Genomic DNA, 27,594 nt, shown 5'->3' with positions numbered 1-27,594 from the left:
TCAATTTCATTTTGTTGCATATGGATTTCCAGTATTCCCAGCACCATTTGTTGAAGATGCTATCCTTCCTCCATTGCATGTTTTTAGCCCCTTTATCAAATATAAGATAGTTGTAACTTTATGGATTAGTCTCTGTCAGACAACCATCTTAACAATGATTCAGTAAGCAATCACAAATCCCCTTGAAATAAATAGGAAAAAAAATCACACCCCCCCCAAAAAAAATATATATATATATATATATCTGGCTGTCCCTCTGCTAGTAGTCCACATTCTCCCATAAATGTGTGTTCTCTGTTTTACCCCAGAAGCTTCACTCCCTTAAGTGTGCCCCTGCTCCCCTAAAAACAACAACAACAAAACTATATCTCTGGGAAAAAACACAGGTTATTTAAAAAGCACAAAATGGAAATTGTAACCCAAATTAAAAATTTCACTGATGAACTTAATAGTGGGGTGTAGGTAACAGAGAATAAACTATTGAACTTGATAATAGGTTGTTCTGGTGTGAATATTTGTGTTCTCTCCAAATTCATTTGTTGAATCCTAATCACTAAGGTGATGATATTAGAAGGTAGGGCTTTGGGGGAATGATTAGATCATAGGGTACAGCCTCCCTGAATGGCCCACATGCACTTTGGAAAGAAGCCCCAGAGAGCTGTTATGTAAGCACTTACTGAGAAGGGACTGTGAGGGACAGACCTCAGTAGGTATGAGGTCTGCCAGAACCTTGATCTTGGATTTCTAGCCTCCAGAACTATGAGAAAGAAATTTCTGTCTTTTACAGGCTTACCATTCTAAAACATTTTGTTACAGCAGCCTGAAGAGACTAAGATGCGGATCAGTAGAATTTATCTTATTTGAGCAACAAAGAGAATATGGACTAAAAAATAAGACAAATATTTCTCAAAAACAACAGAGCCAATATCTATCTGTATTTTCAAGATTTCAAAAAGAGAAAAAAAAGTGCGTCTGGGGCTGTAGCTCAGTGCAGGGCTCTTGCCTAGCATGTGTGAGGCACTGGTTTCAATCCTTAGCACCAAATAAAAATAAACAAATAAAATATGTATCTACAACTACAGATAGATAGATAGATAGATAGATAGATAGAGAGAGAGAGAGAGAGAGAGAGAGAGAGAGAGAGAGGTGAGGGTAGGACTGGAAAAGTATTATAAAATATAATGCAAAAACACTTCCAAGTAGGGCTGGGGTTGTGGCTCAGTGGTAGAGCACTTGCCTAGCGTGTGTGAGGTACTAGGTTCTATTCTCAGCATTGCATATAAATAAATAAGTAAAATAAAGGCTCATCAACAACTAAAAATATATTTTTAAAAAATACTTCCAAGTGCAGAAGAAAATATTATGAATCTACAGATTCTGGAAACTGGATAAATAACTAATTGCATACATTTGCAAGAAACCCATGCCAAGACATACCACAACCAAATTGTGAAAACTAACACAAAAAAAAATAGATCTTGAAGGCAGCTGAAGAGAAATGATACATTACCTGCAGAAAATACCAACTGAAATGACAGTGGACTTCTCATTGGAAAACATGGAAGACTAAAGGAAGTGGCATGACCCTTTTCTAGTACTGGAGCAAAAAAACTGCCAAGAGCACTGGTTTATCCAGCAAGAATATCTTTCAGGAATGACAAAGCATAATAAAGACATTCTCAGACCAATGAAAATCATTTCACTAGCAATTTTTCTAGCAAAACTTACCCTTAAAAATTATGAAAGATAGTTCTCTAAACAAAAAGGAAATGTAACAGTGCCACAGTCTGGCTGGGCACAAAAATAACCCGGAGGTCACGAGCCACTTGTAGGTGCAAACAGGAACTCCTTTATTGCCCGAACCCCATGGGAACTCTCTAGAACTCCCCCAAAACTCTGTGAGAACCAACGGGAACTCTGCGAGAACTCAAAAGTAGCAGGCACCTGAGGTAGCAGGAGCCCCCTTATTGCCAGACAGCAGAGGTTTATATACACAACTGAATACACAGCTTGTTTCAATTTAGCATCATCCAGTTACAGCAATCAGTCATTATCTTAATAATTATACACAGCTAAACTTAATTATCATCATCCCAATGGCTTGCTGGTGTCACCTCCCAACCACTCCTTCTGGCAAAATGCCAGGCACCATCTTGACTTGGTTGTGGCTCTCAACAGAAGAAGGCTGGGACCTTCAGAAAGGAAAAAATACAAGAATCGGTAAAAATAAAGGCAAATATACTAGATAAGAATTCTCATGGGGCTGGGGTTGTGGCTCAGCGGTAGAGCCTTCACCTTGCAAGTGAGAGGCCCTGGGTTCCATCCTCAGCACCACATAAATAAATAAAATAGAGATATTGTGTTCAATTACAACTAAAATAAATATTTAAAGAAAAAAAGAATTCTCATGATGTTTTTAAAAATAGACTTTTTAGTCACAGCAAAGGTGAGCAGAAAAGACAGAGATATTTCCCACATATTCCCTACGCTCACATATACATACCCTCACCCATTACCACTCTCCTGCACCAGAGTGGCACATTTGTTACAAGGAGGAATACACATCGACACATCATTGTCAACCAAAATTCAGGATTTATATTAGAGTTTATTCTTATGCATTCTAGAGGTTTGGAAACATTTCTATTGACCTGCATCCCCATTATGATATCATGAGAATTATTTTGAAAGGGTTGGAACCCCCCTGAAAAACAGAAGCCTTGAGGTTAAAGGAGTGAAACCTCTCAGGAGAAAATGAGACAGCCTTGGTGTTATAGGGTTAACCAGAAAATCAAGAGTTAATAATAAATAAAAAAAATGAACCGGTCTTCAAAGCCATGTAATTAAGATAACACACCTGGAGGTGATAGGTTGGGATGCCTGCTCAGCCTGCAAAGACCACGTGGTCAGCAGAGATCCCAAGAGGCCAGAGCCACGGAAAACAAAGTCGTTAAACTTTAAATCCACTGATACAGGACAATAGTGTATGTGCCTTCTGAAAAAGACACTAGGGACTCTCCTAGAGGATAAGAGGCAGGTTCCAGGTTGTATGAACAAACACACACAAACCGGAGTCACTGTTCTAGCCTGCAGTCACCTTTACAGTATTGGCACAGTACTAATCACACCCTCAGGTGGAGACTTCAGATGGTAACAAGACACCTGCAGCATAAAGAGGAAGAGCGCAGATGCACTAAGAGCCCACCTGCACATGTGATGACATCAGGAGGCAACATCCTGCCCACCTTTGTCCTCTGTTTGAGGAAGCCTGGGATTTCCGTCCCCCATGGGCTGCCGACCTTATGCTCAAGCATAAGAATAAAGAATCTTGTTCCCATCTGCTGCTCTTCTATCAGATTCTTCTAATGGAAACTATGAGAACCACAAAACCAGAAATTGTTTCACCCTAAAAATTGCCTGTGCTCAGCCTGTTCTACCCTCCCTTTCCCTCGTCCCCAGTGCTTTCCCTTGATCCTGCCCTTGGACACTGTAGTTCTTATAGAAGAGGCACAGTCTATGTCCCCAGCCCTTGAATCTGCACTTGGACTTGTAACTTTCTTGGGTGGCAAAAATATGGGTAGACTTGAAAGAAGCAAAAGCTTGAAAAAGTGCTTGTATATTTCTGTTTCTCTCTAGCTCCTGCTCAATACTCAGGAAAATATGCTTAAGATGATCTAAGAACATGCCCAGGCTAGCCTGGGGGGACAGGGGTGGGGTCATAAGTACAAAACACATGAGAAGAGCTGACTTGTCCCAGTCAAGGTGATCTAGATCAGCCTGCCTATCATTAGGCAGCCCTAACCATGAGAAAGAGTCCAGCAAGGTCAACGGAGCTGCCCATGCAACCTGCAGTTGACTGCCACGTGTGAGTGAGCCCAGTAAAAACCAGCAGATCCTCCCAGTCACCCACACATGCGTAACTGATGTAAGAAAAAAACAAACAGCAGTTGTTTTGAGCCTCTAAATTTTGCATCTTGGCTTACTTATCTAATATGCTGGTATACCCAGAATCCTCCTAAACAACCAACTAAACCCCACTACAGACAAGAAGGGCTGGCAGGATACACACTCAACCAGAGCAACCAACAGCATTCATTTAGATATCTAAGCAAGCAGTTAGAAAAATACAGGAAAGAAAAGACCCCACTTCCCAAAGTAATAAAACAAAAGAATAAACACCTAGGAATAAAAATAAAACTTACAGAACTTACATAAAGAAAACTTTCAAATCATGCTGAAGGACACAAGAGAAAACTAAAACAAATAGGAATGCGCACCACTTTTTTTTAAACAATAACATAAAAAAAATTCTCCCTAAGTCACTCTATACATTGAAGATGATCCAAATTAAGATGCCAATAAGGAATTTTAAATTATATTTAAAAAAGAAACAAAAATAATCAAGAAAACTCCAAAACCAAGGAGTTATGATTTCTATCAGATAATAAGACATGTGGTAAGTTCTCAGAAATTCATATGGTGAAGAAATAGGCAGATAGACCAATGGAATATGATTAAAAGGTTGAGAAACAGAAGTAAAAATATATGAAACTTAATATGTGCAAGACAAATCTGGTAAATCAAATCATGGACAAACAGAACATTATTGAGATGTTCCATTTGGGTAGCCAACTGGAAAAAGAAAGAAAGTCAGATTCCTATTTCACATCAAATGTCAGAATAAATTCCAAATAGATTAATGACTTACCTGGGAGAAAACAAAACCACTAAGTGTTAAAATACAACATGAAGAATTATTTTATAACTTAATCCAAAAGTCCTTTCTAAATGTGGCACAATATTTGTGAGCCACAAAGAAAAGATGGTTAAGTTTGACTAATAACAGAAATTTTATGAATGACAAACATACCAGAAGAACAGTCAAGACAAATGACAAACTGAGAAAAAAAAAAAAAAGATACTGATGTCATCGCAAAGGGGCCCATTTTTCTAATCAAAGACTTCCTATGATTCATTAAAAACAGACCACTAAGTGAACAAATGATTTGAACAGATGATCCACAAAATAGAAAACACAACCTGTATGTGTGTGTGTGTACACACACACACACACACACACACACACACACACATATATATATATAAATCCCTGCTCTTTTATGCAATAAGAGAAGCACAATTTACAACTGTACCAAGCTGTTAATTTTCACGTTTCACATGAACAAAATGCAGACAGTCTGCTAACACACCGTGTCACCAGGATGTGAGGAGGGACTGCCCTCTTGTGCCAACCTGGGGAGGGAGGGGTGGGGTGAGAGTATAGAGCGGCACTGGTCCTGTGTGTATGGCAACTAGACAATACTGTCATCCAAGTTACAGAAGAACCTGCCTTTGACTCAGCAATTCCTCCTCCAGGAACTTATCCTCCAAAGTGGCCTCACACATGTGAGGAGCTTGTGTAAGCTGTAGAATTACAACTGAACTGAGCTATAGAATAACAGAAGCTGGAGTCTTTTCACATATGCAATCTGCACTCCTTGTTACCTGTGCATTCTGTAAGCAACAAGAGGAATGAGAATCAAGAGAAATGCCAGCCTGTGAGGACTAGAGAGAAGAGCCTCTAGGACCTGTGTCATAGGCAAGATTCTGAAATATAAATCCTTAGTTATGTCCTCTGCATTTCCCAGTCAGTAGCTCTAATGTGGCATGGTGTTATTCACCTGTTTTAAAACACCAAATTCACATCTATTCTCACATTGTTAAGCTTCCTGCTCATAATAAAACCAAACTTTTCATACGGGTCAAATTCTAGTAATAATTCTGTTAAGCTATGAAGAAAAGTAAGACATAAGGTCTGACCATTAATGTGCAGATTTACACACACTGGCCAAGGGATCCAAAAATCATATTGAAAAGTATTAAAAACTATATTTGTATTATTTTAAAATTCAAAGAAAATATTTTAAAACTGTAAGATAAACAGATCTCAAGAAAACTGCATTGTTACTAAACATTTCTCCACCACTCACAGCCAAGTTCTGTACATTAAATGAGTTTCTCATCAGAGATATGTGAGGCACTTTAATTACAGACCTATTCTTCCCACCCCCACTCCCAAATGCTGTCCTAAAGATGAGCATAATGTTATTTGGATATAAATAGTTATTTGCAATAGCACAACACGTGAATGTTTAAAAGTCCATTAATATAGTAGTGAATTCATAAAATGTAAAAAATCCCTGCAATGATAAATATAAAAATCCCTGCAATGGTAAGTAAAAAGAAAAAAATCTCTTTACATACCAATATGAGAAAATTGTCAAGATGAGTGTTTATAAATGAAAACAAAGATAAAAACAATTAAATATATTATTTTTTTACTGGTATACTATATGTCCAAAAAAAGTAGATAAATATATTTACTTACTTACTTATGAATAATGGTATTTGCCTTTTGTGTACATGGAATGGAGGTGAGGAAATCGGGCAGATGGGGAAAAGTACTCTACCTTTTTACACTTCTAACGTTGAACCCTGTTAAAATAATACCTATTCAATAAAATGATGCTTGAAATGTACTTAAAATTGTACAGTTCAAATCAACCACTAGAGGGGGATTGTTCTTCATTTGAACAGACACCGGGACCAAGAAAAGTCTCTTAGAAACTCTTCCTGAAAACTTGAACATTTCTAAATTTCTAAATATCTAAAGTTCTAATATTTTTCAAGGAAAAAAGATATCAAAAAATCTCTGCAGTGGAAAAAATCAGAGTTTCAGCAAAACTCCCAAGAGCTCTGAATGACTAAGCAACATGTATAGTTGATTATATAATTTCTGTCTTTAAATATGAACCTCCACACCCAGCAACCTTGGGTGATTATTTTAGATACTAATTGTATAATAATGACATACAAATAATACTTAATAATTTGGGTATTTCACATCTATAATCTCTCTTTCCTTGAGAGAAGATATGTAGAAGATGGAAATATGGTAAATACCATCCCCGTGCCTCAGTTTACAGAGGACCCACAGAATTAAGTGACAACTTGTGAAGTCCCAGGATTAATGATATTAGTTCCAGGATAAGGTGTCCAGGCTTCCATGCCAGGGGACATCTTTGGCACAACTATGGGGACATGGTGAAGCACAGGAGGGCCCAGGGCTACCCACAGCAGATCCACCACCACTGACTTAGCCACTGCTGTTCTGTTCAGGATTCTTCTTGACAAAAACAATCTCATTACTAAGAACAAGTTTGAGGGTCTCTGCACTAAAGCAAGACACCAGCAAGCACTGAAACCAAAGCACCAGTTTTGCCTTCCCTCAGAGAGGTGTGGGCAATGGGCATCTAGCATAAGAGACACCAGGTGACCTGACTCCCTGAACTTAATCCCCGAAGTTATATGTTGATGGCATTTGGAAGTAATTAGGATTAGATGAGGTAAAAAGAGAGGGACCATCATGATTGCATTAGGGACTTTATAAATATAATATACTTCCAAGCTAGCAAGTATATTAGTCAGGTTTTTTTTCACTATAATGAAACACCTGAGGCTACCTATTTATGAAGAAAAAAAAGTTTATTTGGCTCACAGTTTTGGGGGCTCAAATTCCAGCCAGCATAGCATAGACTCTGACACCTACCTACCTCCTGCTTTCCCCTCCATGGGTCATCTCATGGCAGACTGCAGGGGTGGCAGTAAGCAATCACATCTGGAACGAGATGTACTGGCTGGGTGGGGCCAGACTCAGGCCTTACAACAAACCTCTCTGGAGAACTACCAAGAGGTTGCATGAGGACCTTCTTAATCCCATTGTGAGGGCAGCCAGTGACCTAAGAACTTCCCACTAGGCCGCACATTGTCTGTGTTCTACAGCAGCTCCCAATATCACCAACCTGGGGACCTGGCCTCTAACACATGGACCCAGGAGACACTCGGGCCATATCAAAACCACAGCAGCACAGCTACTCTGTCTCTCCCGTCAGTGTTCTGAGACTCCATAGAGTCCCCACCAAGAGATGCAGCCCCTCCATTCTGGACCTCCCAACCTCCAAACATGAGAAATGGATTTATTTTTTTTATAAATATCCCAGTCCACAGCACTAATAGCAACATAAAATAGACTAAGAGCCTCCTGAAGGGGGTTGTAATTTTACAATGGAGAAACCTGACAAGCACCACCATAGCCTAGTGGCCCAGGTTAACTTCACAGCTGACCAGCCAGGTGATAGACCATGGGGGACCAGAGGACACTTCCCCTCTTGGTCTTCTTCCCAAACCCACAATGCCAGTCTTAGACATGAGGAAAACACAAGCAACCCAAATGAGGGACAGCCAAGAAAATACTTGACCTTCAGAAGAATCAAGTCGTGAAGAGCATGACAAGAGTGACGAGCTGTCACAAACCAGAGGACCAAAAGGGAGGTGACAACAGCACAGCTGATGTTCTGAGTGGGATCCTGGCCAGGAAGAGGGAAACCCATAAAGTCTGGAGGTTGATTAGTAGTATCGGATCAGTTCTGCACTCTTACTTCTGACGAATGGTCTGGGGCTTATGTAAGATGTTAATGAAAGGAGAGAGGTACATGGAAACTCCCAGAACTATCTTTGCAACTTTCCCATAAATTAAAAACTAAAAAAAGTCCATTTTAGAAGACACAACAGCAACAACAAAAATAACTTTGTGCATTAAAATAAAATAAAAAAAACTAGAAACCCTTAAAAACCGTGTTCATTTGGTTTCTAAAAATCTAAGCAAAAAAAATCAATTTTGGACTAGTGGAAAACAAACCTTCAGGCACCAACTTTAAATGCTCTTGTGACAAGGAACACCCTTGGTGCCTAGCCCTTGGCCACCTGTGATTCCAGACATCAAGTCGTTCTAAAGTTCTGAAGTGAAACATTAGCAAAAACTCCCAGATCAACCTGATTCCTGGCACAACCTTGCTCTAAGAATCTGTCCCTTTTGCCTGGTACCTTTTGCAATTTTGCTTCAGGTGATTCCTCCAAATCAGCCCATGATAACTCCCACATCAATCTCTTCTTATTGACAACAGCAAGAATCGAGGATGTTCCAGGGCTGGGAGTGTAGCTCAGTGGTGGAGCACATGCTGTGCAGAGGCCCTGTGTCCAATCCAGCACCAAACAGTGGGAAAAGTCTCCATCACAAAGTGAGGTGCAAATTAAAGGTGGCTATGAAGAACGATTCCCCAAAAGCAGAGAGCAAAGAAGTCATCTGCCTTCTAGTAACACCACAGCCACCACCAGAACTCAACCTCCTGTCCCAGAGCCTCCTACCTGGGCCCAGCCTACCCGGTGAGCCACAGGCACAGGCCCAGAGAACTGAGAACAGAAACAGAAACTGCTGAATCACCTTGTGGTGACTGTCAAAGACATCAAGGGTGGCTGAGAAAACGCGAAGGAGGGTTTCTAAGGCCTGTGGTTTAATTTCAGTTGTGAAAAGACTCAACCAGGGAGCTGTATACTTGTTAACTGCCAAAGTCTACAAGGGCAGCAGGAGAAGAGACCAGAGAGAGAGCAGGAAAGGAAAGAAAAGAGGACTACCGGGGAAGGATCCCGACAGGAGGCACTTCCAGCCCACAGCCCTGTGCCCAGAGCTCCTGGCCCTCAGGAGCACATGGAAGAAGGGAGGTCCCCTCCCAGCCTTCCTTGCTGGACCCGTCCTGTTCTCTTGTGCCATCCTTGAGCTCTCACTAAGCCCCTGCACCATGCTGAGCACTAGAAACTCAAGTTGGGCTATTTCTGTCCTCTGAGGGCTCGGACGTTGCATGGGAGTCAGAGGAGTGAGAGGTGGGTGCCCATTCAGTGTGACACAGAGAAAATTTTACACACTCTCAGTAAGTCATCAGTGACCAGGGCTGTGGCTGCCTCTGGGGGAGGGCAAGGTTGATTTCTGTGGTTTCTAAGCCTTTGGTCTAGCAACTACTTTTACCTGGTTCTGTCAGGATGAGCTGCAGGGGTAGCCAGAGAGCAGAGTGAGAATCAATGCACTCAGCCCAATGACATTCTAATAAGTGAAGTTCTGGCCTGCTGCAGTGGCCCTGCCTGCAACACCTATGATCTCAGCTACTCAAGGCTGAGGCAGGGGGCTCACAAGGTCCAGGCAGCCAGTACAACTTCATGAGATGCTGCCCCAAACAAAATTTTAAAAGGGCTGGAAATGTAGCTCCGTAGTTCAAGACTCACCTAGCCCACAGGAGGCACTGGGTTCAATCCTCCATAATGAAAAAAAGAAAACACAAAAATGAGGTGTCATGGGCAGAAAGAGGAAGTCCCTTGGATGGAGGAATGGGGTGTGGGGAAATGATAGAAAAGATTGGAAGGGAGCAGGCAGGAAGCACAGGGAAAAATATGACCAAATCAGCAGAAACTACATACGACACAATCTCCTACAACAAAAATACAAACTGTCAACAGTGCAAAAAATATTTCTTCAGTGGGCAGAGATCTGTTACTGCCCATGCTGCTGGGGAGACTTGCTCCCGTGACATGATGATATGGCTCCACGGCCAGCTGCAGGGGCAGCTCCTGATCAGTCCAGGGCATCACACAGGTCCTCACCTCCAGGGCAATGTTGGATTCAGAAAGGAGGCTGATCCTTGAAACAGGAGAGGGGTTTTTGTTTGGTTTTGCTTTGTTTTGTATTTTAATTTTTGCTTGGTTTTGTTTTAGGATGCCTTTAGGAAGCATTGAGGCTGGAATGTCAGTAAGGGGTTAGTTGTGAAAACAAGAGGAAGCCAGATGTGGGGTGCACACCTGCAATCCCAGCAACTCAAGAGGCTGCAGCAGGAGGTTCACAAGTTCAAGGCCAGTGTCCACAACTTAGTGAGACATTGCCTCAAAATAAAATAGAGAGGTCTGGGATGGAGATCAGTGGTGAAACACCCCTGGGTGCAATCCCCTGTACCAAAAAATAAACAAAAACAGCCAGAAGTGGATGTGTGGCACACCAGTTAATGTGTCGGAGAGACACCTGGTCCTAGGGTCCATGGCTAGAGCCAGGCCTCAGCTCCTATCTGAGGCTCTTCTCTGCTCATGGGAAGGCTAAGTCTGCTGGTGAGTGCGCTCCCTGTTGCCGGTTGTACTGTAAATGTGACAGTTACTCAAAGGACGTCTTGATGGAATAGGACTATACACAATTCTGCTGCTGTCCACGGCGCAAACTCATTGCTGTGGTTCAGACATATCCCCCAAAGTTTCTGTGTTGGAAACTTAATCCCCAAAAACATATATCATAATTTTCCATAAACGCATTTGGAGGGAAGAACTTTGGGATTAGAGAAGGTCAGGTGGGGGCCGGGTGGCATTCGTAGCTTTGTGAGGAGAGGAGAGAGACCGTAGCTTCACACTTGTCCCACCTCCCAGTGTTATAACACAGTGAAAAAGCCCCCGCTAGATGCTGGCTCCATGCCCTTGAAACTCCCAGGATCCAGACTGTGAGCCAAATAAAATTCTGTTCTTCATAAATTACCTCATCTCATAGATTCTGTTATGGCAACAGAAAATAGACCAAGAAACTCATCATCTTCAACAACCAATCCACTCACATGAGGTAGGCAACGTGCTCAGGAGCCAGGGCCCCCTGCTGGAAATTCAGAGTCACTTGTCCACTTACTTCTCCATTTACAGTTATGTGGGAGGTAGGAAGATGGACACAGCAATCACCTCAAGAGCCAGCTACAACCTGGACGTCATGGCCTGGGATCTCTGAAGGGCCACAAAGAGGTTAAGCCAAGTATTCCCTCATGGCTCCCAGGAGGGAGTGGGAGAGCAAGCTGAGACCTTTGGTCTCTCCAGTGACGCCTGCCACACCAAGTCCACAGACAGTGTCAGGATGCAGATTTGCACCTGTTCCCTAAAGGCACTGTTAGGAAGGGATGCTGATCTCTCTCCGCTGGCACAGACTAGATGCTTGATACATTTTTTAATTCACATAAAAAATGCTATATATTTATGGTATGCAATAGGATGTTTTAATATACACATACACATTATGAAATGGCCAAATTGAGCTGATGAACACATCATTCCCCACATACTTATTACTTTTTTATAGTGAGAGCATTTAAATTTGCTCCTTTTGCAATTTATTGTAAACAACACACAACTGTATACAATAAACTATATATGGTCTATAATTCTTTAATATAGTCCCTTTCTGTTGTACAATAGACTTCCTGAACTATTTATGCAGTCTAACTGAGCTTTTGTATCCTTTGATTAACATCTCCCCAATCCTCGGCCCACCACTGCCGCAGTCTGGCTGGGCACAAAATCATGAGCCACTCAAGCTCCTGCTTTATTTCCAAACTTTATTTTCAAACTTTATTTCCAAAACTCCCGTGAATGCCACGCATGAGGCCTTCTCCTGGGATACACCACACCAACCGGAAATCCCTCCTCTGGAAATCTCTCCTCTCACACTTCCCCAACCAAGGGGAACTCTCTGGGAAGGTGGACAGCAGGGGTCTAATATCCAATTGAATACACATCTTAACATAACCATTATCATCTCAATAGCTTGCTGGTGGCACCTCTCAACCAAAAATGCCATGCGTCATTCCTACTAGGCTATGGCTCTCAGCACACCACCACCCAAGCTATTGGTACACCACTCTGCTCTCTGCTTCCAGTGAGGCTAACTTTATTTAGATTCCACTGTAAGTGAGATCATGAACTATTTGTCTTTTTGTACCTGTTTATTATCAATGTCCTCCAAGGTCAGCCATGTCATTATGAACAACAGATTTCCCTCTATTTAAAGGCTTAATAGTATTTCAGTGTGTATGTGTGTGTGTGTGTGTATATAGACAAACATTTTCTTTATCCATTCATCCATCAATGTCTCTTCTGTTGATTCCACATCTTGACTATTATGAATAATGTTGCAATGGACGTGGAAGTGCAGATATTTCTGGAACATACTGATTTCATTTTCTTTGGCTATATGCCCAGAAGTGAAATTGCTGGTAGTTCTATATTGAATGTATTGAGAAACCCCCATACTGTTTGCACAGCCATTATATTCCCACCAAACATGTGGCGGAGAGATTCCAATCAACACTTTTGTCTGTTTTGCAGTAGCCCTTCTAGCAGGTGTGAGATTAAATTTCATTATGGTTTTAATTTGCATGTCTCTGATTTTTAATGAAGTTGAGCAATATTTTCAAGACTGCTTGCCATTTGTGGGTCTTCTTTTGAGAAATACCTGGTCAGGATCTTTGTCTCGGCTTGAACTGGGTTGTCTGTTTTCTTACAATTGAGTTATTTGAGTTTCTTACACAATTTCAGTACTAACCCCCTTCCCAGGAGTGTGGTTCACAGTTAGTTTGAAGCAATTCCAAGTGTTTATTCTTGGGTTTGCTGCCTGTGTTTTGGGGATTGTACTAAAAAACCAACATGAAGAAGCCTTTCCCCTGCTTTCTTCTAGTAGTTACAATTTCAAGTCTTACACATGAATTCCAATCCATTTTTTGAGTGGATCTTTGTATGTGTTATTCTTACTGAGAAGATGGGGAAGCCCCAAGCTTCAATATGATACAAAAGAAAACTAGGAGCTTTCCCCATGACCTGTCTTCTTTCCTTCTCAATGCCCACATTCTAGAAGTGGATGGAGTAAGAAGGCCTTCCAGGAGCTCTGCCACTAAGGAACAACAGGTCCCAAGACATTGAGGGGCGTGGGGACTTTCTCCTCCTCCAGCAGACCTAAAACTTCTGGTCCAGGAGGAGGGGAGGCAAAGAAAATGGTCCATTTGCACAGTTAGCAACACTTTTTCTAGCAAGCAATTATTTTAAGGTTGAAGGTAGAGGTATAAGAGGCTGGCAGTGCTCTTCAGTAAGTCACGTGGTGAAGAAAGCATACAGCAGTCCTGTGACTGTTTGTACCTGGACCAGGGAGGAGCTGCTTCCAGATATTTGAAGAGCCAAATGGAATTTCCCATATCAAAAACATGCTTTGTTCTTGTGTGACTTCTTTTTAACCTATGTATCACCATTTTAGTGGATGGATATACACCCTAGAGAAGACAGAAGCAGCTGTTCCCAATCCTAAGACCCTCTCCCCGCCCCACCCCCTGTACTGTTTCCTTCCAGGATCAAAAGTCCAGCTAAGCCGGGTGTGGTGGTGTACACCTGTAATCCCAGTGGCTCAGGAGGCAGAGGTAGGAGGATGGTGAGTTCAAAGCCAGCCTCAGAAACTTAGCCAGGCCCTAAGCAACTCAGTGAGACCCTGTCTCTAAAAAAAAAAATACAAAATAGGGCTGGGGATGTGGCTCAGTGGCCAAGTGCCCCTGAGTCAATCCCAGGTACCAAAAATAAGAAGAAGATGGAGAAGGAGAAGGAGAAGAAGCCAATGTATCTCTGATACACAGGCAGGAGTCACAGAGTCTGAGAAGGACCTGGAAAAACACTGTCCTTTGCAGGCTCATGAAACGAACTAACAAGAAAGTGTTCAGGAATCCTTGTGCGCCCTCCTTTCTTACCCCTGGTAGCAGAGCATGGAATACCCCCAGCCCCCTACGCCCTCACCATGCTTCAGGGCACTGCACACAGCAGCATAGAGGGAGATCTATAGAGCGATCTATGTGAGGCTGGTGTGAGGTGGCTCCTTAGGCATCCCTTCTGGCCCCAGCCCTACTCACTGACTCAACAGGCATTCTTTGAAACCCTGTTTGATGGCAGCCAGGGCTAGGCTGGGGATCCAGCATTTCTAAAGAAATGGCTTTCCAGTTGAGGTCAAAGGTAAGGGGTTTCTACTTAAATTTATAAAACTGCATTTTACCCAAGCAGACAGACAGACAGACACACACACACACATACACACACACACACACACACACACACACAAGTTCTTGTTCTTTGTCTGCAATACTTACCACCTGTTATGGGTTTGAGTGTGTCCCATGCCCCAAGTTCATATGCTGTGAGGCCCGAGCCCCTGGTCCCTCAGGACATGACTGGATCTGGAGACAGTCTTTACAGAAGTAAACAAGTTGAAGTGAGTTCATTAGGGTGAGCCCCAACTCAATGTGACTGTATCCTTCTAGAAAGGGAGATGTGAGAACACATAGGCACAAAGGAAGATGTCATGAAGACACAGGGGTAGGGGACAGGGTGATGGCCATCTACAAGCCAGAGAAAGGCATGGAGTAGATGCTTCCCTCACAGCCCAGAAAAGAAACCCAGTGTCTCAAGAAGGGAGCACGGTTTTCTGACCAGCCTGAAGTCATGAATGGAGGAGCCTACACACTATCCTTTCTCTTGCTCATCTCCAAGATCCCAGGCTCCAGGATTAGGGCTTGTCCCTTGTCATCTACTCACAGTCTCTCAGGAGACCAGCGGATTCACCACTGGAGAAATTAGCCCTGTCCAAAAGGAAGCACTAATCCTGATCCACCAAATGAGGTTCCTCTGGGTCAAGAAAGTCTGTGGTCAGCAGTCAGCATTGGATTCATTTTATTCATGTTTCTCAAGTCATGAACAAATATTCAATGTTGACTAGACATTCAATGAAAGCCCCAACAAAATACAGAGGGGAAAACAACAATAGGGAAAAGGAACTCAAAGGAACCAGAGGCAAAGTGAAGAATAAGAGGGAAGACCTCAAAAATTAGCATTGAACATTCTATGGCCATGTGTTTAAAAAAAAAAAAAAAGAACAAATTTAAAACATTATCATCAACTATTCTCAAAAAAAAAAAAAGATACTTTATAACCAGAAAACAAGAATAGATGCTATTTAAAAGGGGAACAAAGAACTTTAAAAACACTTTTGAAAATTAAAAATATGATAGTAGACACTAAAACATAAGAGTTGGAAGCCAGGCATGGTGCCACACACCGAGGCAGGAGGATCGTGAGTTCAAAGCCAGCCTCAGCAACAACAAGGTGCTAAGCAATTCAGTGAGACCCTGTCTCTAAATAAAGTACAAAATAGGATAGGGGATGTGGCTCAGTGGTGGAGTGCCCCTGAGTTCAATCTCTAATACTAAGGGAAAAAAGAAAGAAGAAGAAGAAGGAGGAGGAGGAAGAAGAGGAGGAGGAGGAGGAGGAGTTGGAAGATACAGTTGAGAAAATCTCCCAGGAAGTAGAGTGAAAGATAAAGAGATGGACAATAAGCAAGAGGAGATAAGAAAATTAGAGAACAAGCCCAGGGGTCCCAACCTTTGAGTAAAAGTAGCCCTAGATAAGAGAACAATGTAGATAGGTCAGGAACATGAGTTTTCTTATTAAAAGTGACCACAGCATGCTCAACACAATGAAGAGAGAAAGAGGGGTCAAACCATCTCCTCATGAAATTCCATAACACCATTGCTAAAAAGAAGCTTCCAGAAGGAAGAGGAAAAAAAAACATTTTATAGTTACAAGTCACAGACCAGAAGGAGTCAGATTTTTTAATAGTAATTTTGGATACTAGAAAGCAATGGCATGATGCCTTTCAAATTCTGAAGGAAATTTTATTTCCAGACTAGAATCCTATACCCAGATAAACTTTCAGTTGATTGAATAGTAAACATTTTCAGACATAAAAATCTCAAAAGTCTCAAAAAAAATAATAATTCCTAGGTATACCTTTCTCCTTAAGTTAATTGATGAGAGTTGTTCTGGTTATTTTTGACTGTGTAGGAATGTACCTTAAAGCTTAATGGCTTAAAACAACAATGAGTTGTTATTTTAGTTTACTACTTTTCCTATGAGGAACCTGAACAGAAAATAAGAGGGGTTGGAGCAGATGGGAATGTTAGCATCTCTTTACCTCTCTCCATGTGTCCTGTCTACAAGGACTAGCTTAGGCTTCCTCACAGTGTGGCAGCTCAGGGCCAACCTCTAGAGACAGGAAGTGAGAGATGAACCAGCTTGGGCTTCCTCACAGCATGATGGCTCAGGGACAGCCTCAAGAAACAGGAAATGAGAGGTATCTGAGCCTGGAAACTGGTGCACTCTCACTTTAGCTACATTCTGTTGGCACAGCCGTGACCTATTCAAGAAGAAAGGACAAATCACACCTCTCAAGAGTAGTAGTGTTAAAGAATCTTTAGACCTCTCTAATCTTCCCCAAAGAGTAACTAGGAAAGAGAAAGCCTGGGGAAACAGAGGAGAGGCAAAGGCAGTTGGGAAGGCAATGTGAAAGACACAGAAACAGCCAGACCAGACTGAAGGCCATGGAAGGGGGGCTCCAGAATGCATGAGTCCACAGGGGGCTGGAAGGAGCAGGACAGGGATTACCTGACAGGTCTGACCACACCGAGGGGAGTGCAATTGTGACAGAAGTGTCTAGTGTGGGGGTCAGTAAGTGAGGCATGTATAGAAAACTAAGCAAATGGGTAAAGGGCATGATGGCTATCTCCGGGGAAAGAAATGATAAAGTTATGACAGAAAGGAATGAAACATGGTGTTCCAGGGACTGGCTAGGAATAATATTTCTATGGTCATAACAATCTAAGTCTGGGTATGATGTAAGTAAAAATAGCAGTACACTGATCTTCAGAGAATAAGTTATAGTGAGAAATCTTCATTTTCTGTGACAGAAACACAGTTTATAATCAAAAAGAGGCAGGCACAGGGGTTTAGCTTAATAGTTGACTATGTGCTTAGTAGCCTTGAGGCCCTGGGTTCAAGTCCTGGCACCAAAAATATTTTCTAAAGTGCCCATCCAAGCAATTACTTAGGAATATGGAATTAAAGAACATAGGAATAATAGGAAAGAATTAAAATGGTTACCCGAGAGGAAAGGAAATGAAATAGAGAGGGGTCTGGCAGGTGAAGGGTATTTTCATTACAAACTCAGTATAATTTATTAGGTATGTTCACACATTACATCAATGAAGAAAGGACACATAGTAAGACCCTGTTTAGTATAACAAAATAATGTCCACATGTGTATCAGAACTCATAGAAAAAGAAGTTAAAAAGTTCCTACAAATATGCAAATGGATTAGAAGTGGTTTGGGAACCAAATATCTACCAATAGATGAACACACAAGCAAAATGAGACATGTACACACAATGGAATATTATTTGGCCTCAAAGAGGGAGGATTTCTGACATGCTACAATATGGATGAAACTTGAGGACATTATGGAAAGTAAAGCAAACCTTCTACAAATGGACAAGTTCTGTATGATTCCTAGAGAGGAGGGACCTAGAATGGTCAGATTAAGAGAGAAAGAAAGTAATATTACAGTTGCCAGGGGCTGGGAAAGAGGCAACAGGAAGCCCTTGTTTCATGGTACAGAGCTTCCATTTGGGAAGTCCTGGAGATGGTGGTGATGGCTGCCCAGCACTATGAATGTACTTAATGCCACTAAACTGTGCCCTTAAAAATGGTGAAGATGGTAAATTTTAAGTTATGTGTATTTTACCACCACCACAAGAACAACAAAAAAAAAAGAGTTGGAGGAGGGAACATTTTAGGAAACTTTCAAATTTTCCCTGTTATTTGACTCTTCATAGTGAGAATGTGTTCATGAAACACTTGCATGGATAAATAAGACTAAAGGAATAAACTAAACAGGAAAAGTTAAAAGATAAGTTCAAATGCTCTTGGGAAGGAAAGAGAAGGGAATGAGGAGAAAGAAGGGGAGAGGGAGCTGCCAGGAGAAGGGGAGGGGAATCTCAAGGAAGGGCATGGAAAGATCTCAGGGAAGGGAAACATTAAAGGGGCTCTTTAAGTTGTTCCACTGAGGGATGTGTACCACTCCAGTATATGAGCATGCCTGTACCCAAGCATGCCCATACCCGAGCATGCCCACTCACCAGCCTTATGAGAACTTCTGTTCAACAAAAAAGGTAAAAAATGTTTCAAAAAGCCAAACTTGTGATGTTGGCTTTCATATTCCCTACAAATCCTGATGGGAGCATTGTATCAGGCCATTTTCTGTTACTATAATGAAATCACTGAAGCTGGGAACTTTGTAAAAGAAAAGAGATTTGGCTCATAGTTCTGGAACTCAAGGCCTGGCATGGGCTTCTGCTCAGGTCTGGAGAAGATCTCATGGTGGATGGTGTCACAATGGGAGAAGAGATCCCATGGAAAGAAGGAAATCAGAGAATGGGAAGGGGCCAGTCTTGTGACCGCCCACTAGGTCCTCAAAGAGCTTTTAGTTGGTGTGTTATATCTATTGATATCTATCCCATTGAAAATCATAACAAAGTTTTTCAAGTATTCTTTAAGACCCCCACCACCTCTCAGCTAGGGACTGAGCTTCCAATACATAAGTCCATGGGGAGAGAAACCACATCCAAACCATAGCAAGCCTTAAGTTATCCAAAATCCTCCTGTTGTTGGGGCAAATAGAACACTCTCACTGTATGCATTATAGGGTAGGATGGCCCTCAGCAAGCTGGGACAGTCCCAGAGTCTGGGGGACACGCTAACAGAAAAAAACTGAGGGTAAGCTAATCTTTGAGAAAGGGGAGAACAATCCCAAGAGGGGGGCCTGGGCTGTGACCACAGAGTTTCTGGGAGCAACCTAGGAACAAACCCTTGCTGGAAGGAAGGAGGGCAGGTATGCAAAAGAAATTTCACCACCTCTTTTCTTTGAGAAGGAAACTGTTTCCTGGGCTCTCATGTCCTGAGAGTGGCTGACCCTGTTCAAGATTTCCACTATATACACACCGCCACACCACACCCCAACACCCTCTTAACTTCAAAGGCCCGTTGGGGTATGGGGGGACTAACCACAGAAGGCCTTCCCTAGTCTGGGGAGTGGTCCAGTTTATTTCTGGCCTTCTGTGGACATTTACACTAGCAGGACGTTAATACATCCAGAGGTAAGATCACTATCTTCTAATCTGGAGAGGAACCTGAGGTACAATATGAACTTTCAAACTTTCATGACAAAGTTTTTCTGACATCAAATAGATATCAGAATCTTTAACCATTTGGGGAAAAAAGAATATGAAATGTCTATGCTATTACTACAACTCTGAAATCATGAAGTGAGTAAACGAGACATAGAAAGAATGGCAAAGTGTTTGTTAAGGTAACAAGATGTCTTTTTTCTTTTTTCTTTTTTTCCCTTATCATATGCAGCCAGTGTGTCTCCTCAACAGTTCCTCGTCTACGCTTAAGACGACCTATCAAGACAGATACTCTCCTCATTCTGAGGTGCGGGGGACTGGAACCCTCTGTCTCCTGCAGGCTAGGCAAGTGCTCTACCACAGAGCCACACCCAGCAGCCAAGCCCAGTGAGGGGGAAGTCCCCCAGTGGCCAGTGGTAGACACACAGGCTCAGCAACCAGGTTTTGCATGCTGGGCTGGCTTTCTCTGGGTCCCTGCACTGAGGTGGTATAGGTCACTAGGAAGTGCCTTCTACTTGGCCAAAATCAGTATCTTGGATCTTTGACTTCAGTCCCATATTTTAAACTGCAGTTATTTAAATTGAAAGGGCAAAGAGGCAATAGCCCAGGAACACATTAAGGAGTGTAGAAGCAGATAGGCAGAGAGGGCTTTCACACCCTTCAAATTTAGTCCCCAAAGAGCTTCGAAATCATTACAAAGTTTTTCAAATATTTAAATCATTTGTAAGTAACAATAGGTCCATTAAGTGTGTCTGAAAATAACTATTTTCCAAAGCAAAACAAAAATAAGATATATTTCCCTTTAATGTCTGTCTTAACAGAGGCAGATGGGGGTCTCAGTCTCTGCTCCTGTGTTTAATTTGCTGGAAAACTATACATCATGTAGTCTCTGGAAGCTGCCACTGTACAATAGTTTAAGAATGAAACTGAAAAAAGCCAGTAACAAATGTAAAAATAACTTTGAACTTGGTGAACCTTCTTAAAGGGTCTTGTGTACCCGGTGGAAACTAGCAACGCACTTTGAGAACCATGACTTTAAAATCTATGTGTGGAGGGATTCCACCTCTTGGGTCCCCTTCTTCCTCCGGGAGAAGTCTTTTCTGCTGTCCTTTAATAAACTTCTAATTTCTACTCTGACCTTGCCTCGGCGTGCTTCTTTGGTGTTATTCTTCAACATCAGGGAAGCAAGGACTCGCCACCGGTCAACAGCAGTAACATATTGGAGGTCCCAGACCGAGATTCTACACCAAGGTAAGTGTACGCACCCCATGTCTGTTTGAGGTGCATCTTTCTCTTTCTTTCTGGAGGGTAAGGTGGGCACCTGACGGCTACTTAAACGCAATTAGTGCAGCCGCCACTCTTCAAGACTTGGGTGAGAGGTTTCTCAGCCTAGGCAGCTCTCAATCACCTGTTCAATACAGAGCAGGCATGTTGGGTTCTGCCAAAGCCGCTTCCAACTTTTCTGTCTGGGCCAGGAGAGCAATTGGCGTGAGTACACAGTGTCCTGAATCCCGGTCTGCCTCGGATGTGTGGAGGTGGAGGAAGGAGTTTGGAACAACTGCGGAATTCTGGTCTGGGCTACTCTCAGACGATTCTTAAGGTTCCTTTCTCTTGAGCCCCCTTCAGGTGGGGGCGCCTGAATCCTGTTTTCTTCTCAGTCAGACAGGAGCTTCTCTCTCTCCAATATGCCAGGTGGACCACTAGCCTGCGTATTGAAAAATTGGGATAAATCTGAACCTCCGACGCTCAAGAAAAGGCGACTCATTTTCTTGGCCTGGCCTCAATAAAACTCTCTGATGGAGAAACCTGGCCACCAGAGGAAAATATCAATTTTAATACAATTTTACAGTTTGATAAAATTTACAAAAAAGGAAATGGTGTGAGGTGCTGTATGTTCAGATTTTCTTTGCTCTAAGGGAAAATCCTAAATTATGCCAACAGTGTAAAGTAGACTTAGCTATGATATCTGCCATAAAGAGAAAAAATCTTGGACTCACTCAGGAAAAAGAATCAAGAGAAAAATTTGGGCCGATCAAAGTACATACTCCCTTCCCCCTTCAAGACCTAAGGCAGATAAATGTTTTTACCCTAGTTAGTTTCGTTTTGTAGTTTTCTCATAAATGGCTTAAAGATTGCCTGTTAATGTTTTGCAGAGGTACTGATTTAAGAACACACAACCTGGGTTAATTTAAGATAATAAGTTATAATAAGTCATCACCTACAGGATAGAGAAATAGGTACTAAAGCCCAGTACCCTTAATATAAGGCTGTTAACTTATTTGCTAGATGTTTAAGATTAAGTTTTAAAATTAAAGTTAAATCAAAAGGGCCAAGAAAACCAATATTTGGCTCTTGCCCTCTGAGTCAGTCTGAATCAGGGAATAGGGGACTTCTCCAAAGAGCTCTGCAACTCTAGGCCACATAACCTCCTGATCAGGGAGATTAATGAGACCAGTGGAGGACAGAATGCCAATCAGTGCATTTGCTGTGAAGAGGAGGGTTATCAAAGAAGGGAGACATCCCTGATGCTTCCGAGGGAAGCCACATGGTCAAGCAAGGCCTGGACCCATCCTAGCGCAAATGGCACTAGCAGAACTGAGAAGCTGCTGTGAAGTTCCCGAGGACTTCCAGGGTAACTCAGCTGACTGTTAACAATAGATGGAAACAAAAGTCAGTTTGACTTGCTTCATCTTAAACACTTAGCAAAGACAGTCAAAGCCAAAACACAGCTGTTCCTGTACATTTTAATAATAATAGTTAAATGTAACTTCCATAAATAAGTAAACTGGAGGCTACAAAAGAGATTCTCAGACAGGAATGCCTGATAATTATCAAAAGGAACTGCCAGAGCAGTTTTTAGCTTAAGGTCTTTATTTCTAACCAACACAGGTAGGCTTAATGTTTGCTAGTATGGTTATCCAGCACTAAGTAACAGAATTAAAGTTTTCTCTATTAGACACAGGTCATACTAGTAAAAGGATTTTGCAAGATCAGATGATATTAAATTATTAAACTGTACCTTAAGGGAAGGGCATCTGTAACCCTAAAAGTTAAATGTTGTGTTTACATCCCTGACATTTCTGGCAATGTGACAAATATCCTTAAAGATTTACATGCTCAGATAGAAGCCATGTCCTCAACAACCTTGTCATGGAAACAATATCTTAGCTCCTGGTTCTTGGTACTTCCTGGTGGTAAACATTGTTAGTTTTTGTCTTTGCCATCATACTCATTGGCATATTCCTGTGCTATGGGATTTATTGCTACATCAATATGGTTCCAGTACTAATGAATTCTTGTTTCTCTTATAGACCACCCATCACTCAAATGGCCCTCCAGCCTATCATGGACCACTCGATAGACCCAATTTTTAAAGGGGACTCCAAACTGCTTGCCCAACACATTGTCCCTTTTCAGCCTGAAGAAGCCAGAAAGATCTTCTTCGCCCCCCTTCCTTACAGCAGTAAGGAGTTCCCAAATTAGAGGGGGGAATGAAGCCAGATTTAAAGTTAGGTAGTCAGTGTACTTAGGTAAATTGGGTCTAATACGGAGTGAAATCTAAAATGGAGGCCATGCTGAGAATGACTCAGGGAAAACAGGACAACTCATGGAATGTTAATGAAGTCCCAGAAAGACCCTAGGCCAAAGTCCACCTCAAAGAAACGTTAATGAACAGCCCCCAACAGATTTGGAGATAGCCCATCCCAGAGAAGTGATAAGCCCATCCCAAAAGTCCTTCCTGCCCATTTGGCCCACCTGTGTCCTAACCCTTCCCACCTACATTCCATCACCAAAACTATAAAAAGGGGAAACAACCGCACTTCCATGGATTCCACCTCTTGGGTCCCCTTCTTCCTCAGGGAGAAGTCTTTTCTGCTGTCCTTTAATAAACTTCTAATTTCTACTCTAAAAAAAAAAAAACTATGTGTGGGGAGACCCTCAAGGACATACTCACCCCACACCTCCCACTTTCAACTCCCTGAAACTCCCACCTTCCTTCTGGGTGACCCTCATGCAGGAACACATATTCCTCTCCAGGGACACGTTGACTTGTACTGAAGCCATCTCCTTCCCTCTCAGCCCAGCACTTTCTAATGTAAGGATCCGGTGAATCGTTGGAGAAAGAGACCACAAGAGACCAGCTTCGTGCAATGGGCAGTAGGGAGTTTATTGAAGAGGATCCTAATTCAGCGCACTGAGGCTCAAGGCTCACTCAGGAAGGGAGAAGGGCCCAGAGCCCAGAGCAGAGGTCAAGCAGAGCTTAAGTACACTTTTTGGGGAGGGGGGGGCTTTGCATACATCAGAACAAATCATCAAGAGGCCAGGATAATTGAGACGTGATTAGCACATTCATTGGCAGGAACAGGAGGGGGGGGTTACTCCTAAGCAGGGTACACATTCAAACTGATTGGTTCCGGCCCTGTGACAAACTGCACAGGGCCCTAGGCTAAATGGCCAGTAGGGTGTTGTTTTAACTATCTCAGGAATTTCAGGTTCTGGGTGTAACAGAGGAACTTAATAATACCTAATCTTTTACATTTTAATTCAAGCTTTCCAGCTTAGAAACTTTACCCTTTCACTTAAGAGAGAACCTGTACATGGGCCAACACAGCGACCTGTCCAGTTTGGGTCAGTTAGAGCTGCCCAGTAGCGTGCATTTCACATATTCCTACATGCGTGGAATATAATTCACTCCATTTCCACCCCTAGTTTCACTCTTCACCCTCATAGTGCCATTTGTTATGCTAAAATTCTGAAATGGCTCTAGCTGGTCTTTTCAGACCCCTGAAAGGAGCCAGCCCCCTCGCCCCAAAGGACTCAGGAGAAAATAGAGCCCACAGGAGGCAGTGCAGAGTTCTGGTCCAGACCAGAACTTGCCAGTAACTGAGCCATTTTCTCCACCCAAAATGAATTGCACCAAACTTCCTGCCCACCTCTCGGGGCTGTGATGGCATCAAATGACATTGTAGAACCTAACCTTATAACCAGAGTACACCTGCTGCTGTCCAGCTGCCCCCTCTGCACACAGTACTCCAGGGGGCACTGGGAGTCCTCAGCCCTTGACCCAAGGCACGCCCTGGCAGGGTCAGTCCATCCCTGTGGCCCACACCATCTCCTTTTCTTACCCCTTGTGCTCACCAGGGGTAGGACACGCGGGGTGGGGACTCAGAAGCAGGTTTAGAATCCTTTAGGCCAATCTTTCCCTCCACTCAGCGGAGCGCCCGTCACTGTGGCGCGCGGCGCCCACCTTTCGCCCCCACTCTTCCCTGACACGTGGGGAAGAAAAGCCCCTCATCTGCAGAGGTGACGATCAGGTCTGTCTCTCCTCACAGGCACACTTCACGCCGCCCTGGCGCGGAACTTCCCACTGGGACGCCCTGGGGACTGAGGGGACATGGCGCTGACAGGGGCTGCGATCACAGGGGCTGCGATCACGGGCAGTACCTGTGCCGGAAGAGCGGGCAGCCGCCCAGAAGCCTGCGCAGCTCGTTCTTGAGGCTCCAGAACTCGCCATCCAGGTAGCGGTGCAGAGAGGAGTCCCCAAGTCCCAGGTCCTGTGCCGGCTCCATCCCGCTGGCGTCTGGCTCCGGGCTTCCTAGGAGCTCCCGGGTGTGGGAACTGGAGGGCACGCCCTCTGCGTCTCACCTCACCAGGCCCCTCTCCGCCCGCGCACTTGTCCTCTCGCTGCTCACCCGCATACCCGATGACTGCTCCCTCCCTCCCCCGCATCGCCCTGCGCGGAGCCCCTCCTTGGGTGCAAAACAAAGAACTTTCCTAGGTGCTCCTGCATTGCTCTCTATCCCCTTGTGCTGGGCTGGTCAGTTGTTCCTCCAGGTTTGTAGGTCACAAGAAACAATATGTGAGTCTTAGGAGGGGTGCTGGTCTGAGCCATCTCCCCCAATGAATGGCTCCCAAGATCCATGGCTCTGGGCCCAGCTCAGCTGCACCGTGGCTCCAATCCTTGCCACCACCAGCCGGGTATTATGTTTCCATGATTAGGAGGGGACCCAAGGCGACAGGACCACCATCCAGGAGCTGGGGGCTGCAACTGGAATGCTCACCTCCTCTTCCAGAAACCTCCCTTTCTGTCGTTGTCATGGCCAGTGACAAATAAGTTCTAACTTAAATGGAAAACCTTCCTTCCTATCTTCTGACTCTCATATGCTTTATTGACTCTGCATTTAAATACACAGGAAACATTAGCTGTTCCCCTTCTTCTAAACACTAGTTTGCTGGCCAGATGACCACTGTGGGTGTGGTCTGCTGTCCTTAGGTTAGGGGATGCCATCTGTATGAGTTTGCTTTGGCTGCTGTAACAAATTACCACAAACCAATTTCCTTCAGACAACACAAGTATATTCTCTGGCAGTTCTGGAGGCCAGAAGTTCAAAATGGGTCTTCCAAGGCTATTCAAATCAAGGTGTTAGCAGGGCTGGTCACCCTCTGGGAGCTTCACAGGAAAATCAGTTTCCATGTCTTCTCCAGCTTCTAGAGGCTGTCTGCATTCTTGGCTCCAGGACCCTTCTTGTCTTTAATATGCATCACTTCAACCTTTGCCTGCATGGTCCATCTTCTTTTGACTCTGATCTTCCTGCCTCCCTCTGATAAGGACCCATTTACATTGGTCCCACCCAGGTAATCCAAGATAGCCTTCCTGTCTCAATGTCCTTAAGAGCAGCAACATCATTATTGCCATATAAACCAACACATTACCAGGTTCCAAAACACTGGCTTTGAACCTGGGATGGAAGGAGCTTCATATTATATTTGACATTTAACAAAACTGTCACCACTCATGGCTAAAGAGCTCATGGCTCCAGGAGACACTGAAAGCACAAGGTGAATATTGCCATTGGCTGTGTCTGACAAGGCATTATAAGCTTTGTCACCAGCTTAGAAGAGAGACATCGTCAGTTTGCAAGCAGGAATGGAAAGTGCAGGGATTTTCAGGATTGGAAGAGGCAACTGTTTCCCAACTACTAGCAACAAAGATTAAACCTCAGAACCATATTTGTGGCAATAAAGACCAATTAAAACTCAAGACCCTGGGGCTGGGGTTGTGAGTTCAAGGATAGAGCTGCCTAGCATGTGTGAGGCCCTGGGTTGGATCCTCAGCACCATATAAAGAGAAGTAAATAAAGGTATTGTGTCCATCTACAACTAAAAAATATTAAAAAAAAACACCTTAAGACTCTCAAACTCTACACACTTGCCCCTGTGGTAAGAATAGAATCAAACGTCTGACATCAACCCTTGTTGATGGACTTCAGGGATGCCCAGCAAGCCACCTCTTCACTCCCAGGCCCTGTCTATCTGAGCAACCCCCATCTAAAGGATCACAGGCTGCTACATCAAAGTACAAGAGAATGGGTCAGATCCCCCACTAGCTGATAAAGGGCACCCCGAAGCAAGAAGCTTATTCTGGCCTATCCAGAAGATACTAGAAGAATCAGTGTGTCCTAAGACTACCACCTGTCCTGTGAATGTTTTGTAATAATAATAGCAAGGAAAAGTGGTCAAATAAATGATTCAGTAGAAACCCTCAGGTTGCCTTGGCTTATCTAGTTCCCATGGCCACTGGGTTAGTTTTGTAGGGTTGCCATACAAATGAGCACAAACCAGTTGCGGTAAACGGCAGAAATCTATTCTCTCACGGACATGGAGGCCAGAAGTCTGAAAAGAAAGTGTCAGCAGTGCTTTAATTCCAGGGAAGAACCTTCTCACCTCTGCCCAGATTCTGGTGGCTCCTGGCAATCTTGGCCATTCCTTGGCGTTAGCTCATCTCTCTGATCTCTCTCTCCATCT

At 43.3% G+C, this 27,594-nt stretch overlaps 1 protein-coding gene across 1 annotated transcript in view; it reads right to left on the bottom strand.

The window, feature by feature from the left end:
* Positions 1 to 25,473, bottom strand: part of LOC144371894 (acyl-coenzyme A oxidase-like protein) — a 235,194-nt gene extending 209,721 nt beyond the window's left edge. The window contains exon 1 of the mRNA XM_078035198.1: positions 25,234 to 25,473. Coding sequence (XP_077891324.1) covers positions 25,234 to 25,358 — 125 coding nt within the window. The 5' untranslated portion in view covers positions 25,359 to 25,473. The remainder of the gene's footprint in view (positions 1 to 25,233) is intronic.
* Between the last annotated feature and the right edge of the window lie 2,121 nt (positions 25,474 to 27,594).

This window comes from Ictidomys tridecemlineatus, chromosome Y (assembly GCF_052094955.1).
Source record: "Ictidomys tridecemlineatus isolate mIctTri1 chromosome Y, mIctTri1.hap1, whole genome shotgun sequence".
In the NCBI taxonomy this organism is placed as follows: Eukaryota; Metazoa; Chordata; class Mammalia; order Rodentia; family Sciuridae; genus Ictidomys; species Ictidomys tridecemlineatus.
This window is presented reverse-complemented; position numbering and strand designations above follow the sequence as displayed.